The sequence below is a fragment of the Typopeltis vanoorti genome, chromosome 19 (genome assembly GCF_054136105.1).
Source record: "Typopeltis vanoorti isolate ZY-2024b chromosome 19, IOZ_Tvanoo_1.0, whole genome shotgun sequence".
Classification (NCBI taxonomy): Eukaryota; Metazoa; Arthropoda; class Arachnida; order Uropygi; family Thelyphonidae; genus Typopeltis; species Typopeltis vanoorti.
In genome coordinates, this window is record NC_143567.1 from 68656993 (window position 1) to 68673129 (window position 16137).

The following is a 16137-nucleotide window of genomic DNA, read 5'->3' on the forward strand; positions in this document are numbered from 1 at the left end:
AGGGTTAGGGCCGACCTCGATTAAAATGGACAAATTCCTCCCTTTCTCAACTGACATCAAGAACAAGAGACAGAGACGACTGGAGGAGGCTAGCAAAGAGTATCACCTACCAGCCATGAATGACCCAACGGTTCATTTGGGACTACAGGAGAAGAAGAAGATATATTAGAATAATAAATAATCAGGTTTTAACTTATATATATATTTTATTTATACTAGATGTCTTTACCAACATGTATCATTGTCTGTGTGGCTAAAAGCATCTTCAGGAATTAATATCTATGTTTATTAATACTTGTGTAGATACTGCAGGAAGATGTCATAGGGACTGAAGGAGATAAACTGAAGTGCTGAGGATTTGCAGAATCTTAATTCAAACATAGCCATGGAATTAGATGAAATATAAGCCTGTATATTACTAGAATGTGAAAGGGTATTGATGTCGCTGACCAGACCGTTTAATTTAAGTATCAACAAATGGCAAAACAGTTCCCTTGCATAATGAAGGATTCCAAGATAGCGGTAGCAAATTATGGGCCAATTAGTATCTTAGGAGGGGAAAAGAAATTGGTTAGTGGCAGAATTTGCATGAACATGATGCTTTCGGTCTTGCTTTAGTGACATACTTTTTATAATAAAATGGCAGTTGAGTTGGATAAAGGAAATGGCTACACAATGATACTGCTTAACACCACATGGCACTCTTTTACATAAACTGGAGCAGCTGGGAATAGATATGAAGCTAGCAATATGGATAAAAGGGTGGCTGATGAAGAATTGAATCCAGGAAAGGAAAATGATTAACAGTGTGCTACAGAGCTAAGCTTCAGCCACTTCTATTTAATTTGTACATCAGTGATATATGAAATGGTTTAAGGGGGAAATATCCAGTTGTTGATGGTCCATAAACTGGCATTTGGACAAAGAATAATGGTTGCCAGTTTAATGTGGTAATATTTTTTCTTTTCTTTTATGTTGAGCACATACACGAGAGGTTGGTTGGTCTGAAAAGTTCTCGGCCTCAACCATAGATGGCAACACTACCAGCAAGATTTTTTTTTTCTAAGTTGGTACATCTGTCATAAGCATCCATGTGAAATTGCAAGTCAATCTATCAAGTAGTTTGTTTTATATAGCTGTCTGAAGCAAAAGTTTGTCTGTGTTCCTTGAAATGGATAAAATTGAGTATCATGCAGTTATAAAATTCTTTGTAAAAGAAGGTTTAATGCCAAAAGAAATTCATTCGAAGTTCATAAACATTTATGGGCACTCTTCTCCTTCATTTTCGACAATTAAGAAATGAGCTGCGGAGTTTAAACGTGGCTGTACCAGTCTTGAGGATGATCCACGTGAAGGACGTCCAAAAAGTGTAACAACACCAGAAATCATTGATCAAGTGCACGATATGATATTGGATAACTGGTGAGTCAATGTGCGTGAAATTGCCGAGATTATAGGCATTTCAAAGGAACATGTAGGATATATTTTGCATGAAGAATTGCATATGAAAAAGCTTTGCACAAGATGGGTGCCATACTTGCACACAGCAGATTAAAATCACCCCCAAATGAAAATCTCTGAACAGAACTTGCAGCATTTTAACAAGAACAAAACTGATTTTGTGCGTTGATTTATTACTATGGATGAGATGTGGATTCACCATTACACACCAAAATCCAAACAGCAGTCAAAACACTGGACAGAAGCGGGTTGTTCAGCACCTGTGTTTTGGGATGCTAAAGGCATTTTGCTTATTAATTATCTTGAAAAGGGTAAAACAATAACCAGGGAATATTATTCCGATCTTTTAACCAGACTAGACGAAAAAATTCATGAGAAAAGACCTGGTTTGCAGAAGAAAAAAAAATCATCTTTCATCAGGACAATTTCCCGTTGCCAAAACACCTTTGTGGGCACCTGCCCACAAAGGTATTTTGGCAATAAGAAAATTAAGGGACTTGCACTATGAATTATTATTATTATTATTCAGGCCTCCATGGAGTCAAAAGACTCATCGTGGGATGTCCTTGTTGGAACATCCACTCTATTCCCTCAGAGCTGGCTCCGTTTGACTTCTATCTCTTCCCAGAACTAAAACTCTTCCTCTCTGGTCAGCGTTTCTCTTCGAATCAAGAGGTGGTTGGAGCTGTAGAGGGGTATTTTGCAGATCTTACTGAGAACCACTACAGGGACGGGATGATGGCACTAGAGCATCGCTGGAATAAATGTATTAGTCTTCAGGGAAATTATGTTGAAAAATAAAAATAATTTTGAAATTATAAATTCGTTTTTTCATTGCTAGGCCGAGATCTTTTCAGACTACCCTTGTATAGTACATTAATGCTGTGTATGGGTAATATGTAAGGTTTGCGCTGTGTGTGTGCTACATGGAAAGAACTGGATTGCAGAATTTGATGGGGCTAGTGACTGGATGTGATGGTGAAATGATTACAAATTATTTTAGTTCAGACAGCATATTACAAAACATCAGACTACCTTGAGTGCACTGACAAGCAGATTTTATTCTTCTTTATAAAGGCTTTGACATGGTCATGTCTGGACAATTACACACAGATCTGGTTGCCCAGGTTCTTTTGGGGAATGAGAAAGTAGTAGAGGGAATTCAGAAGTGAGTGACCAAGATAGTGACAAGTCTGCGAAATGTGCCATAAGGACAGATTGAAGATTTTAGGTATACAAAAATTGGTTGATAAGTAGAAAAGAGGTGATATGGTAGAAACATATCAGTTACTGAAGGGATTTTATAGGACTGATGCATAACAAATATTTCAATATTTCTTATGAAGAAAAAAAGAGAGAGAACAAGGAGGAAGGGGAGAAACCCTGGAATTGCATAAAGAGTATGACTAGCAAAGCCCTAAAACTAAATTTTGTGCTAGGAGAATGGTTAATGGATTGCAAGAGTTCATTGTGAGTGCTTTATTGGTGTATGATAGGTATTGTGAATCATGATTAATGAAGTCTTTAAACTCCCTAGAGATAGATGCCTGCTTGATATTAATTAAATTTCATCTTTCATTTTCCCTTTTTTTTTTTAATGTATGTTTAACATATCATATTATGATATGTTAAAATGTAACTTAATTATCTAGTGGGCCCAATTAAAAAAAAAAAAAATCAGGCTTTACCATTTTCAGTTATTAATTTATAGAATCCAGATTTCATTAAAGACTGCTTGCCCTGCTGGACAAGAAATCTTTAAAAAAAGCTGAATTCAAGTAAAAAATAAAAGTTACTGTCTACTGGCATTTTTCATTATGTCCTCCTATATAATCTATGAGGAAAAAAAAAACAAAAATAGTACAACATGTAAGATTTTCATATTATTTTCATGTTTTCCTTGCACCTATCTTTGAATGCTTTTTCTTTAAAGAAAATTGAAATATAGATATTTCATCCATATGTAATTAAAAATATTAAATAAGAATAACACAGGTAAATAAGTCATCCATAATATCATCTACATCTAGTGCAGAGGAACCATCAAAAATGTTGCTGGTTCTTCTGCATTTATTTAAGTTTAAAAATAAAGAAACAAGTCATTTACTCCATGCAAGTTTCTGAAATTGAAAGATAATAAATAAATAAATAAATAAATAAAAAACATAATAATAAAAAAGCTGGGATTCAATACTTTTTAACTTGATGCTCTCTGTGTTTATAATATTCTTCAGCATATCATCTTGCATTTACCAGTCCCAACCATTTAACTTAAAATATTTAATAATCAAGAAACTCTTTTCCTGCTGAAATAATTATAAAAACTTTAAAAATGAAGCAGTTTTTTTCTTTTCTTTTTTTTCTATTACCAAATTTCTCTTACTATAGAATTTTTTACAGCAGTCTCACCTATGAAAGGTTGGAGACCAACAGTATACTTGTAGAATGAAGGAACAAGAGAAATTCACGTTTTCTTGATTTCTGATTTTTTTTTTTATTAGATGAAATAAAATTTATTTCCACACTTTAAATATGAACTTATAATGAATTATTTTAAGTTGTTTACGAAAATAAAACTGAACAATAACATAAACGTTTCACTCTTTTCTAAAGATTATGATTGTGTGCTGATCACTTTACATTCTGTGAATTCTATGATTTATGGCTTATGCTACTCACCTCTTAGATGTGTCTTTGATTCCAAGGAGTCTTAGGATAATAATATTACAACAAATAAACAAAATTTCAGTTACAAACTTGAGTATTTCTTCTTTGTAACAAGCTGAAAGCTTATACTTTTCAAAAGTACATTAACTTATTAAGAAATGGATCACTTCGTTTTTCCTATTAAGGAAAGTTTGGATCTTTCTCTCTCTCTCTCTATCCTAAAACCCGCAAGTTTACATTGCCTTGTTTATGCAAAACTTTACATTGTGACCAAACAAACTATACAGTAGTATTTAGATACAAGGATCACAGAGACTATATGAGAGAGTCTTACAAGTACAGTAAATCAGGATTAGCTGACCATGTTATCAAAAAAAAAAAAAAAAAAAACACTACTGACATTGCTAAATTTTTGAAAAATTATTCAGAGAATCTGCAAAAGCCACAACTCAATCTACTTTATTGAGAATGATACCCATTGATTTTATCAATCAGCATCACTTCACTATTATGTGAGATCTAACTTTTGCATATGGCACAAGGTCTAAATGACTGACAACACAAAAATTTTCTAAATATTGGTAGTACAATTTTTCCTTGTTTAATATCCATTATGAATTTAAATGGAATTAGATGTTAGACTGTTATTTGTAATCCATTAATAACAGCATAATGTACTTAATCGCTTATGAAATATAATATTCATTATGTTATGCAGACTTTGGTTACTTAAGTTTCCAAAATCAGGTCTTATAAAAAATTTAACTGTGCATGCTTTCAGCTGATCCCCAAGTGAATCATTGGAAATTTTTAGTTTTCTGCAAATCCACATCAGTTCAGTTTTCATTTAAATTGAAAACAAAGAATAAGCAGTCCTAGTGGATCTCTAAAAATGACTGGTTAACCATCTAAAATTGGCCCCTATTGAAAAATATGCTTTGCACTGAACTTTGTGAACTTCCTTTGAGTTCAGAATAAAGCTTTTGGAAATAATCATAATTTAGAAAGAATTTATACAACTTGAGCTGTATTTAAAAGGTGGATAAAATTGGATGAATTGACTCTCAGGACATAAATGTATAAATTTCAAATGCACATAAATTTATAACGTATTTTCATCGTTGTCTTCTTGAATAGAAGTGTTCCATTCTTCATCAGCATCTTGGTCGATTGGTAGAGCTTCTGCTACTAATGGCTCACGCAAAAAAGTTAAGCAAGTTTGAGTGTGGTTAGTAGTTGGAAGGAGATAAATCATTCGATGCTGTTGGCACACTCTCCCTCGATGAGTCTTTGGACTCCCTGGAGGTGTCACATAATAATAATCTTTTATTTCAGTTCTGGTTGATCTATAATGTGCAACAAAAAAATGTTATAAATACCAGTACCTCTCTCCTTGAATAGATAACACAAATGAAAGGAAAATTACCAATTACAGTGGTGCTACTCATTACGCACACAAACATTGATCAATAAGTTTCAAAATAAGCTCTTATGCAAAAAAATACATTGTATGAACTGAGCTTCCTATAACTTCTAGATAAACTTTTCAGAACTTACACAATTTCTGCAGATATACATCACTTCAACTTTTGTTTAAAGCAGTAATGAAGAAAATTGATGAAGTAGATTTCTGGTAGTATATGGTACAAAGTTTCAAGCATCTAATAGATGGTTGCACTTATGTATCAAAATTTTATTATATAATATAATATTGCAAAACAAAGCATCAAGGAAACCAACTCTAAGAATTATTACTTCCCCAAGATCTTAACCACAATGCAGTGCAAATGTTTTTAATTAAATGTGCATTAGTTGGTCTCAGCCCATGGTGTTGGAATTTTTAACTCCTCTGCTACAAAACAGATAGCCAGAAGACTGGTTTATCTGTAATGTAATGCACTTAACAATCACAGTAATCATCCTGTTGAATCATCCTACACATCATTTATCTATTTATTGAGCAATACATTTTTGATGTACTTGTGACAAGAATGAAACACTGAAGTTTGTAAATAAATTAAAATTAATTGCATTGTTCATTTTAATACATGGATAGTATAAGCATAAATCATATTCACAGCAACTGCTTTCTGTACTACTTGTAAAATCATTTTGGTAATAACAACTTAAAATTAAAGAACAAAAATGAAATAAGTGAAAAAATCAGTTTTTCCCCCCCTTCACAGGTTGCTAATTTTCAAATAACTTTTTTTTTTCCCACATAAAGCTTCTGTGTTGCTCTGTCATTGTTTATGTTTACTGCATAAACCATGCCAATTTCATTATCACAAACATACATAGAAATTCAAAGAAATTACCATTTTATACAATTTACAGCTATTCAAAATATTATGTTGATTTTTTGAGAGGGGGGATGGAAACAACAACATATAGGATACAGTAACTAAATTACTTAATTATCTCTATTATTTTACTAAAACAAAAATGAGTATTGTTAGGAGGCAGGATACAAGTATATAGATACCTATACACAAGAAACATAAGGATAAGTGAGATATGAAAGGTAAAAAAAAATAATAATAAGCCTTGCAGTTATACAGGGAAGCTTGCTCACTGGTCATGCATCGATGAAGCATGACCAGTGGTCTAAGAATGAAGCACTCCCATGCATGTGGGCATTTTATATAACTAGCTTATCGAGGTTGACATAAATAAACATACGCCAGTAAAAGAACTACAATTTAATTAAAGAAAAACAGTTAATAACAAATATTTTGCTATAGGAAGACCTGTAGCAATGAAAAAAAAAAAATTCATAGCATTGTTAGTCATATAGAACTATGAGAAATTCAACAGCAATTTAAATATAGCTTATTAAACTACATAAATCTGGTTTAACTCAGCATGGGGTTAACACTAGCCATAAGATTCTGCTGACTAACTCTAGATTACTAACTGCATCTTCAAATATGAATTACAGAGTTTTTGCCCACTGGGTTAGAAAGTATATTATATTTGACAAAGAATTATATTCTGTCTTCATTTATATTTTTCCCAAACATAAACAACCAGTATCTTATCTAGCATGATATGCTTTACAGAACAGTAAACAAAACACTTTCATCTCTCAAATCCAAAGATTTGAGATAGGTGAAATCTGAATCATATGGCAAATTTTTTTATACCCAAAGTATGGGACACTGTAATTTCAAATGGTATCAAAATGTTTCTTAGCTCTTAATTCTTCCAAATTTATTTTAATATCATAATCCTAATAGTTTACTTTTAATGTATTATAGATAACACACTTACAGTGATATGCCATTGTCAGGCATACAGAATAATCTGTTGCTTTTGAATTTTCCATAGTCTCAGAGTTGTATATCGATGATGTCATGAAGGACACACTGAAATATCTGTTATTGACTGCTTTCAATTAATTTTAGTTCTTCAATTGTGGTACATGTTAATTTAAATTTATGAAAAACCAACAGGTTGCTTTATTCACTCATATTGAATGTTTAATGGAATGAAAAGATCACAAGGAATAAATTAAACAACAGTTTAATGTCCCCAATAGTTTGTCACAGATGTATATTCAGGAGTGTGCAGTATAAATTATAACACAGGCTAAAACTACAAAATAAAGTGTAACCAAATTGACTTACTAAGAAAAGTGCTCTCTATAGACACTCATAAGAAGCCTTGGTTGTTGCATGGTATGCCTGAAATAAAAGTTTCTCATAGTTTGGGGAGTTCTTCAAAATTGTATTTATTTAAGTTAGGTTGTTTTTAAGTATAGCTGAAGATTATTTAAAAAAAAGCCTCACACATTTAAACATGGTGCAATGAAGCAATGGTGGCTTTCTTCCATTTGATTCTAAGGACAGTGTGACATGATCCACTAGAACTATCCATAGTTAAGGTGGATGTATTTTTTATTCTTTTCTAAACTGATATTAACCAATCTTCTTCTGTTCATAATAGGCCAACTTGCAGGAACTAGTATTTGCTCCCCTCAAGGACATCTCTATTTTTTTTTTTTTTAAAGCATCCAGTATAGAGAATGGTAACAACACTACAGTAATCTGTGCATTTAGAGAGGATCATGGATTGTGGGGAGGGGATTAATTCCGTTACAGAATTTATAGCTATTAGATAAGATTCAGGATAAGAAGGTGTTATGGCTATATTAGTTAATTTTTATTATTATTATTATTCAGGCCTCCATGGAGTCAAAAGACTTATCATAGGAGGTCCTTTCTAAGAAACACAAGTCTATCAAGACTCAACCATCTTCCCTGGGGGAGGGGATAAATGTATCTGCTTGTGTTTATAGGCTTTTTTGTATACTATAAAAGAAAAGTTGCCATTAGAAAAGTGTGTTATTAGTGTCTAATATTATACATGTAGTAAGACGAGACTATTATTATTCTCTTTTTTTCCATGATGAACTAGATTCTTGGATTTTGATTGTTGAAGTGGAGAAGGGAAATATCTAAAGGAAGATGTCTGTACCGTGAGGCCAAACGGAGAACACATAGATTTATCTTAACCAGATAGCTGGTTTAATTGAGGCTTTGTTAAGAACATGTCTTTCAAAATTCTCCATGTAGGGGTTGGCAGGAAGACAATTCAGGATGGATAACTGAATTGTCTCCCTGGTGGATTGGAGAGGTTAAGTTTGTGTATTTTAGGTAATTCATATATCGAGGTGAGGGGGATATTACATAGAACTAAAGGACTTTAAGTTTCAGTTTCAAGAAACCAATAGGTTCCTTTATATACTATTACAGAGGTTGGAGCAGAGGCAAAGTGACAAAAATAGTCTTTCATTTTTATATTTACATCTGTGAAGTATGGTGCCTTTTTTTCCAGCAAATAAAATATGTAATAAAACAAAAAAAAAATATAAATATAATGTAAAAATGTGAAATAAAATAATAAAAATAATATTAATAAATAAAATAATAAAAATAATGCTAATAAATAAAAATATCAAAAAAATATATAAAATTAATAAAAAATCTTTACCCCACCTATGGTATGAATATACCATAGGTGGGTTTAGGTTTACATAAATATAGATTTACAGAAAAACAAAAGGATGATGTCAAACCTAATTATGATTTCACTACTACTGAGAATATGATTTTCTGTATAGAATTTAAAAATGGACAGAGTCGTTGATGTTCCAAAGGATATTTCTAGTGATAACGATATTCTAGTTAAATGTTTGGCTAGGTGTGTGCCATTACACCATTGACCACCGACTTTTTAAAAAAGAAAATTCAGAACAGTTTGGATTTGGACAGTTCATACCTGGGGAAGTGTAGAATTGTATGGTTTCACTTTGTCTCTTATTTGTTTTTTTTTGAATAACCTATGGAGAGTTGTAATATCTCTCTCTCTCTCTGTGAATGTGTGTGTCATGGAATTAATCCAATCAATGGTAGGTGGTAGATTCTCATAAATGGGGTAACTAATTTATGAATATAATCAAAACACTTCAATGTTAAGGCTACATATTATTTGAAGAGGTTTTACATGGTTTAAGATGTAGGTTATATTGCACCTAATATTATCAGCTGTGTAGGCTGGCATCTGACTGTAGCTTCCTTGCTCTATTCATTTCATGAATTTGTCAGAGAGTATCTTTTAGATGCTATGGCAAAAGTTGTTGTGCCTTTGGCCCAGCAGGCTAATGCCTCTTATTTGAGGGTAAAAAACACTGTGCTTGGGTCATAGTTGCAGCATAGAAATAACAGGTGTTTGTGAGGTTGGCAAATTACTGTGTATGTCAACGCTATTTTTTAAAAAAATTCTTCTGTTGCTAAATCATTGAAGGTTGTAACTTTTTGTGAAGACATTTGAAACAATGCTCTAAACACTGCCTTGCATAGATCCATTATCAACCATTTGCCTATGCTATGTAGACAATATGTTTGCTGTTTGGTCACATGACCAAGACACATTAAATGCTCTTTATTTATTTTTTTGTAGCACATCTGAACAGTCAACAGCCTAAGATCTATTTGCATTAGAAAAAAGATAACATATCAACATAATGGATCCTTGCCTTTCACTACCACAGGAAATTTACACGCAAAGGGCGATATCCATCATCAGTCACACCAACATCTTTCACAACAATAGAGCATTTCGAAAATCTTAGTTTAGCAAAAAATTATTTCTTCTAATAATAAAGCCCTCATCACTGTGCTTGTTCACATACACAACAATTTCCTTAGCCAGTGGCTATAATACAACTCCCACCAGATCAAATAAAATTAGCACCAATACATTCTCTACCCTCTCTCCCCTTCCACCCTTTCGAGGGATATTTAGACAAGATTTAGTCTGTACAGTCTATTTTCGGTAGACTTTACAGACTACAGAAAGTCAACCGCTACTGGTCTACATATCTAAGAAACTTCAGAAAAAGTAACTGAAGTTCTAAAGAAATAAACATACTAAAGTAGTACATATCAAAAATTTGCATTCTATATTACAAAAATTAGCTACTATATTAGAACTGGAATATATCCATTCCTTTAATCTCCTCGGAAAAGATCACCTTAGTTCACAGAAATAAATATAAATACTTTCTCATGAATCTACCTTTGCTTTGAAGAACCACTCCATTCTCATTAAACTTGGTTGCAATAAACTTCCACATATCTTGGGAGATGCATCCTTAGGCCATGGCGGAGCACTCTTGGCTATTATTTTATTTAGAATATCAATTATCGAACTGTTGTTTCTTATAAAAACCCTGAAAGCTTATGTAAAGCAATATTATCTGGTAATGTCCCCTTCATCCCACATACTTTTATGATACTATTGACTGGAGAACTGTAATGGTCTAATTATTGCAATTATTTAGTTGGTTTACTTACTGAGAAAACAAATTTCCTAGTTAATTTGTACAATATTTCTAATTATTTATTTAATAAGGAAATGGATTTGCATTTAAATGAATTATTTACAAAAGTTAATGCAAAAATAATGATAATTCAAACAGTGGAGATAATTAAAATTGATTATTTATTAATGTTTGCTATCTTTATTCTTTCCTGTTCTGTTTGAGATTTTCTTTTATTGTATTGCTTAATATGTGCTTAACAAATTTTAGATTGTCCAATTGTTCATACCTGATGATGATTTATTATTTATGCTGACAAATGATAGACAGGGAATTGCATTAGTGTGTTGTGAAAGGCACATGCACAAAAAACTTACTGGTTTGAACTGTTGTAGTTTTTGTTTTTCTTTCCCCTCTCCTAACCCCAAACACTCTTTATTCTCATATATTAAATAGAAGCATCCTGTTCAGTAAACCAAAATTTAGAGATTTGAATGCATGTGCTTTTGTATTGCACTTATTACACTTGATCTTTTTTGGAATACAGAGCTGTTATTCTGATCAAGAACAGAGGGAAGCTATTTATGAATACCAGAATTTAGCACAGATTTCTAATCAGCAATGTTTTCACAGGCACATTTATATTTAGGTTCATTCAAAGCTGGAGGAATTAATGTAATGATTCACTAAAAGGATTCTTTTGTTACTTAAATATGAATAGTTTGAAATATTTTTAATGCTGAATCTCACTAAAAAAAAATAAAAAATTGATATTCATAATATTATGTATCTCACCAGCATTGCTAAAAATGTATTACTGCATCTTTCATAGTAATTCAGTTTGAGAGATTGAGGATATTCATAAATGCTATATAACCTGTTCATTAAAAAAACTAGTTGAGTAACAAGAGGGCATCTCCTTACAAATATGCTGTCATTATGAAACCAAAGAAACTGTTTTTTACTTCAATTTCTGTGAATGATTTTCAACATAACTTCTACAGGAGCATTAACATATTTATTCCAACATCTCATTATGAGATACCACATCTTGAACACTTTTAAATACTAGCCTTCTGTCATTACAGAAGTATTTTAGGAGAAAAAAAATGCATTGTGTGATTGATAAGACAATTTTTTTTTTTTTATCTTTGTTATCTCATTGAAGAGTAAAATAACAAAGGAAAAAAAAACAAACTACTTAATTTGCTGCCAGCCAGTACTAAAATTCCAGTGGTGTTTGAAGTTTATAGCATCAATGGACAGAGTAATGTGACTATATTTCCAGCTTTATGTTTGTTTATGAAATTTGTCACTTTGTGGAAGTACATAATTTTTTTTTTTTTTTTTAAATCGCCCTTTACTGTCATTGTAGAACACTGACACTCCAGTATTGCTTTGACACGGTTATTTTTCTAATAAAAAATACCAGTATCAATGAACATTTGAGCATTTTTTTTTTTTTTTTTTTGAGATAAGATGGGTCACAGAGTTCAACAAATCAGTCTGTTGGTATTTGATGCTTCTCAATGGGGAAATGTGAAACAATTACAAATGATTCGTTTCTCAGTTGTTAGTTGTGCTTATGAGATGGTTAGGTGAAAGCGGTGGCATTTAATTGTTTTTGTGTGGTGAAGAACACACACTAATAGCTGGTTAAACAAGGATCGTGAATAGAAGATTTGTAACTTGTACTCTGTTTAAACAACATTTGGGTCTGTTGATAAAAAGATGAGCATTGTCCAACAATTTGCTTCCTACTATACACGAGATTATACTATCCCGTACATCTGAAGACTATACAGGCAGTTTTTGCTTGAGCACCAAATGTTTGTGTCTCCAGAGACACAGCTCAAAAAGAGAACACAAGAATGTGGCCCTATTCTCTTCTGTCAGCAGCCATTTCCCTGAATAAATCCTGCTGACCCGTTTCTCCTATCCAGTGGAAATCCTGCTTCCTCATTCTCTCTAGCATGAACACTCACTGAGTGTGAAACTGAAACAACCATTAACCCTTTTGTCCGAACATCAGTACCACTAAGTTCAGTGTCACCACGAGTGCTGCCAACAGAATTATATGTTACTGTGCTGCAAGGAGTTTGATTAGCCAGTTCTACATCACCTTGTACTTCAGTTGCTGACATTTCATGATAGAAGACTGTCGCTATAGGTGTGGGCTTCAGGGAATACAGAAACACTCCAACCATGACAAGAACAAATGACAGGAAGTAAAGCCAATGGAACTGAAAAACAATAAAAAAGAAACTTAAATCAGTTGATGTCAGTGATTCTGTTATATAATATATATAATATAATACTCAAAGTGCTATATAATGCTAGATAAACATTTGAAGAATTGGTAGAAATTTGATAACACTTTTATAATACAACTAATTACAGTATTCTAAAATAAGTTTTAAAGTGCTCTCCTGATACACAATTAAAAAAAAAAATTCTAAAAAATTTTGATTGCTGGTGGACCAAATACTGTTGAAATATTTCTCTAATATGTAGCATATTCAGAAATTGTAGATGGCACAAAGGCCAGTTAGAAGTGCTGCAAGTTTGAGAACTTAGTATACCTTATTATTAGGCTCTCAAACTTAAAGCATTCTATTAACTTTTGTATAGTCTATTCATTTCGTTTTGTGAGTTAAATCACATAATTCAGTATTCAGAAATCTCCACATGAAGTCCTCAGTGTCATCATGCAAGGCCCATTTTAACATAATGCCCATCACACCATTCCTTTAATTCATTCATTCACTGCAATTATTTACCATGGCAGTGAATTGGCAGTCCATTCCACTTCTCTCATGACACACGTAAATTTAGTCTTCCCATGCAGTCCTGTTAATTACACTCTTGCTCTAGTTTCTGATTTGACCTTGTTTTCTCCCATTCTTTAATATATATCGAAAAATCTGTCATTTCTCTATATAATTCCTTTACTCTTTTACGTGTCACTATAGATAGAATCTTATATTTTCAATCTATTTACCAAACTTTGTAGTCTAAATTCTCTAAATCTATCCTTGTAGTTATTCACAATCCTGATATTATCTTGGTTACCTGCCTCTTCACTCTCTCTTTTCTCCACTTCATCATCCCCTCCAAACTCAGGATGGCAAATCCAAGACAACCTAGGTTTAACAGTTTAGATGCATTTTGATTTAGAACTTAAAGAGAGAAAGAGTAATTTCCTAAGAAATTAATGATAATTTCTTTTTCAATATCACAGTAGTCATCCTTTGACTATTGTGACATTGAGAAAATTTGTCCTACTTATGCTGAGAACAGAGCTAAGATAAAGTGAATGCAGCTGAGATCCAGAGAGAGAAATTGAGAAGTAGGTTGTGGAAGATGGACACATTGTGAGAAAGTGATATTATAGATCAGTATAAGAATAAAAATCGGAATTAGGAATAGGAAAATGAGAAGATTGGGGGGGGGGTATAGCAAGAAGGGTGATGGTGGATGGCCTGTAAGAGAGGAGGAGGAGTATGATTACATTTGGACTTGTTGAGCAAGTGGGTATTTTTACAGTTAATCCTGTGATTACCACAATGTGATGTATCCTGGAAAATTAAAAAGATTACTTAGTTCATCCAAAGATCCCATTCCTTACCTTGTCTACCTGGGGGTTTACAAAATCCAATGCACCTGCAACTTATTCTACATAATAAAAAAAAAAAAAAAGTTATACCGTTCCAACAAGAAAAGGCGAACACAAATGCCACATTAAATTCCTTCACTATGGTAAATAGGCCTGTCAGACCATGCCCTCCAAACATGTCACAGAATTAACTGGAAAGGCACGAAATCCCTAAACAGCCAAAACCTGGTTTGAAAGAAAATTATAGGAAGCTTGTGAGATACTGATTCATCATCTTAATCTCAACAAGAATAATGGATTAGTAGTAGTTCCAAGAATCTGGAAGACCCATCTGCAACCTATATAGCATCCAGAACAAGATAGCAGAACCCCAACACAAGAAAACCTTAAGTTAGGACTGTAGAGATGTGATTGATGTAGTTCCACTGTAATTTTTTTATCATATATATATATATATATATATATATTATGTATAAAAATTTATTTTAATTAATTTTTTTTTTTATCAGAGGTCAGATTAGTGTAAATGATTAGCAAAACATTTAGATTTAGCTTGCTTTTGTGTAGTGTCATGTAGCTTGTGTCTTGTTCATATGTATGCTTTCCTGATGATGACCTTGATACAGAGGTTGAAATGTCTAATGTTATTTTCTTAATTGTAAGTAAAGATTGCTCTAACATGTGTGTGTTTGTATCTCCATAAATTCTACACAATGAATGCTGACCACCGTGTAACCTTGAAAGAAAGAATTAAAAACTATAAGCAAATTATTAAGGCAAGACTTTCTCAACAAACTTGCATTGTTCCTCTTGTGGTATCTTGTTCCTATTAAACTCAGCACATGTTTTCTTATAAATTATGAGTAAGTTATTAAGGAAAGCCCTTCCTACAGAGCCACACTGTTCTCATCTGTACATTTCTGAATTTGGACTCTTAATCAAAATAACAATGATAATAACTCCCAGAACTTAAATTAAACAATCCAATCCGGAGACCAAGCTGAACTAACCAATGTCAAAAACTTCCAGAGACAGCATATTCCCTCCCTATCTGTCATGTTTTACACATTTATGAAAAACAGTCATCTAACAGTTCCAGGAAAGTCAACTATGAACTAAATCCCTCACTTCAGCTATATCCTCTGCATTGGACACCTGACCATTCCTATTAACTGGTATCATCCTCCTGTAACCATTCTTCCTTTCAAGAGTTACATATTCTTCATATGTAACTCTTGGATACATATGAAAATATGTCCTCCTCTCCTTGAAGTTTTTCTAGATCCTGAGTGATGGTTATAAGTGCTGTTCAAAATGTAGTTTCCATTTTTTTTTTACTTAGTGTCTTTCTATTATCTCTTTATGCTCCTCATGCAACTAACTATTACCCATCATTTTATACTGCCTCCATGATGCCTTCTACCATTCATCTGTTTTTTATTTTATTTTATTATTTTTTTATTTACTATATTTATTCTCCTTACCCTTAGTAAGCATTCATATATTGCTCCTGTTAAAAAACAGTTCTTGATTATTCAGGCAATATAGCCCCCCCCCCCCCACACAC

The 16137-nt window shown here is 32.6% G+C and overlaps 1 protein-coding gene and 1 long non-coding RNA gene across 6 annotated transcripts in view; one reads left to right on the forward strand and one right to left on the reverse strand.

Annotated features, from left to right (window-relative positions):
- The window catches only part of LOC150096225 (uncharacterized), a 153000-nt gene extending 144242 nt beyond the window's left edge, over nt 1–8758 (forward strand). The window contains exon 3 of the long non-coding RNA XR_016549932.1: nt 8548–8758. This is a non-coding gene — a long non-coding RNA (uncharacterized LOC150096225). The remainder of the gene's footprint in view (nt 1–8547) is intronic.
- The window catches only part of LOC150096226 (solute carrier family 35 member F1-like), a 593479-nt gene that overhangs the window by 51255 nt on the left and 526087 nt on the right, over nt 1–16137 (reverse strand). For 4 of the 5 annotated variants that reach the window (XM_090409169.1, XM_090409168.1, XM_090409170.1 and 1 more), the window contains exon 8: nt 11951–13197. In XM_090409169.1, the coding sequence (XP_090265295.1) occupies nt 12847–13197 (351 nt within the window). In that variant the 3' untranslated portion in view covers nt 11951–12846. Of the gene's footprint in view, nt 1–11950; nt 13198–16137 lie in introns of those variants that run through there. The other variant, XM_090409172.1, reaches the window with a different exon arrangement.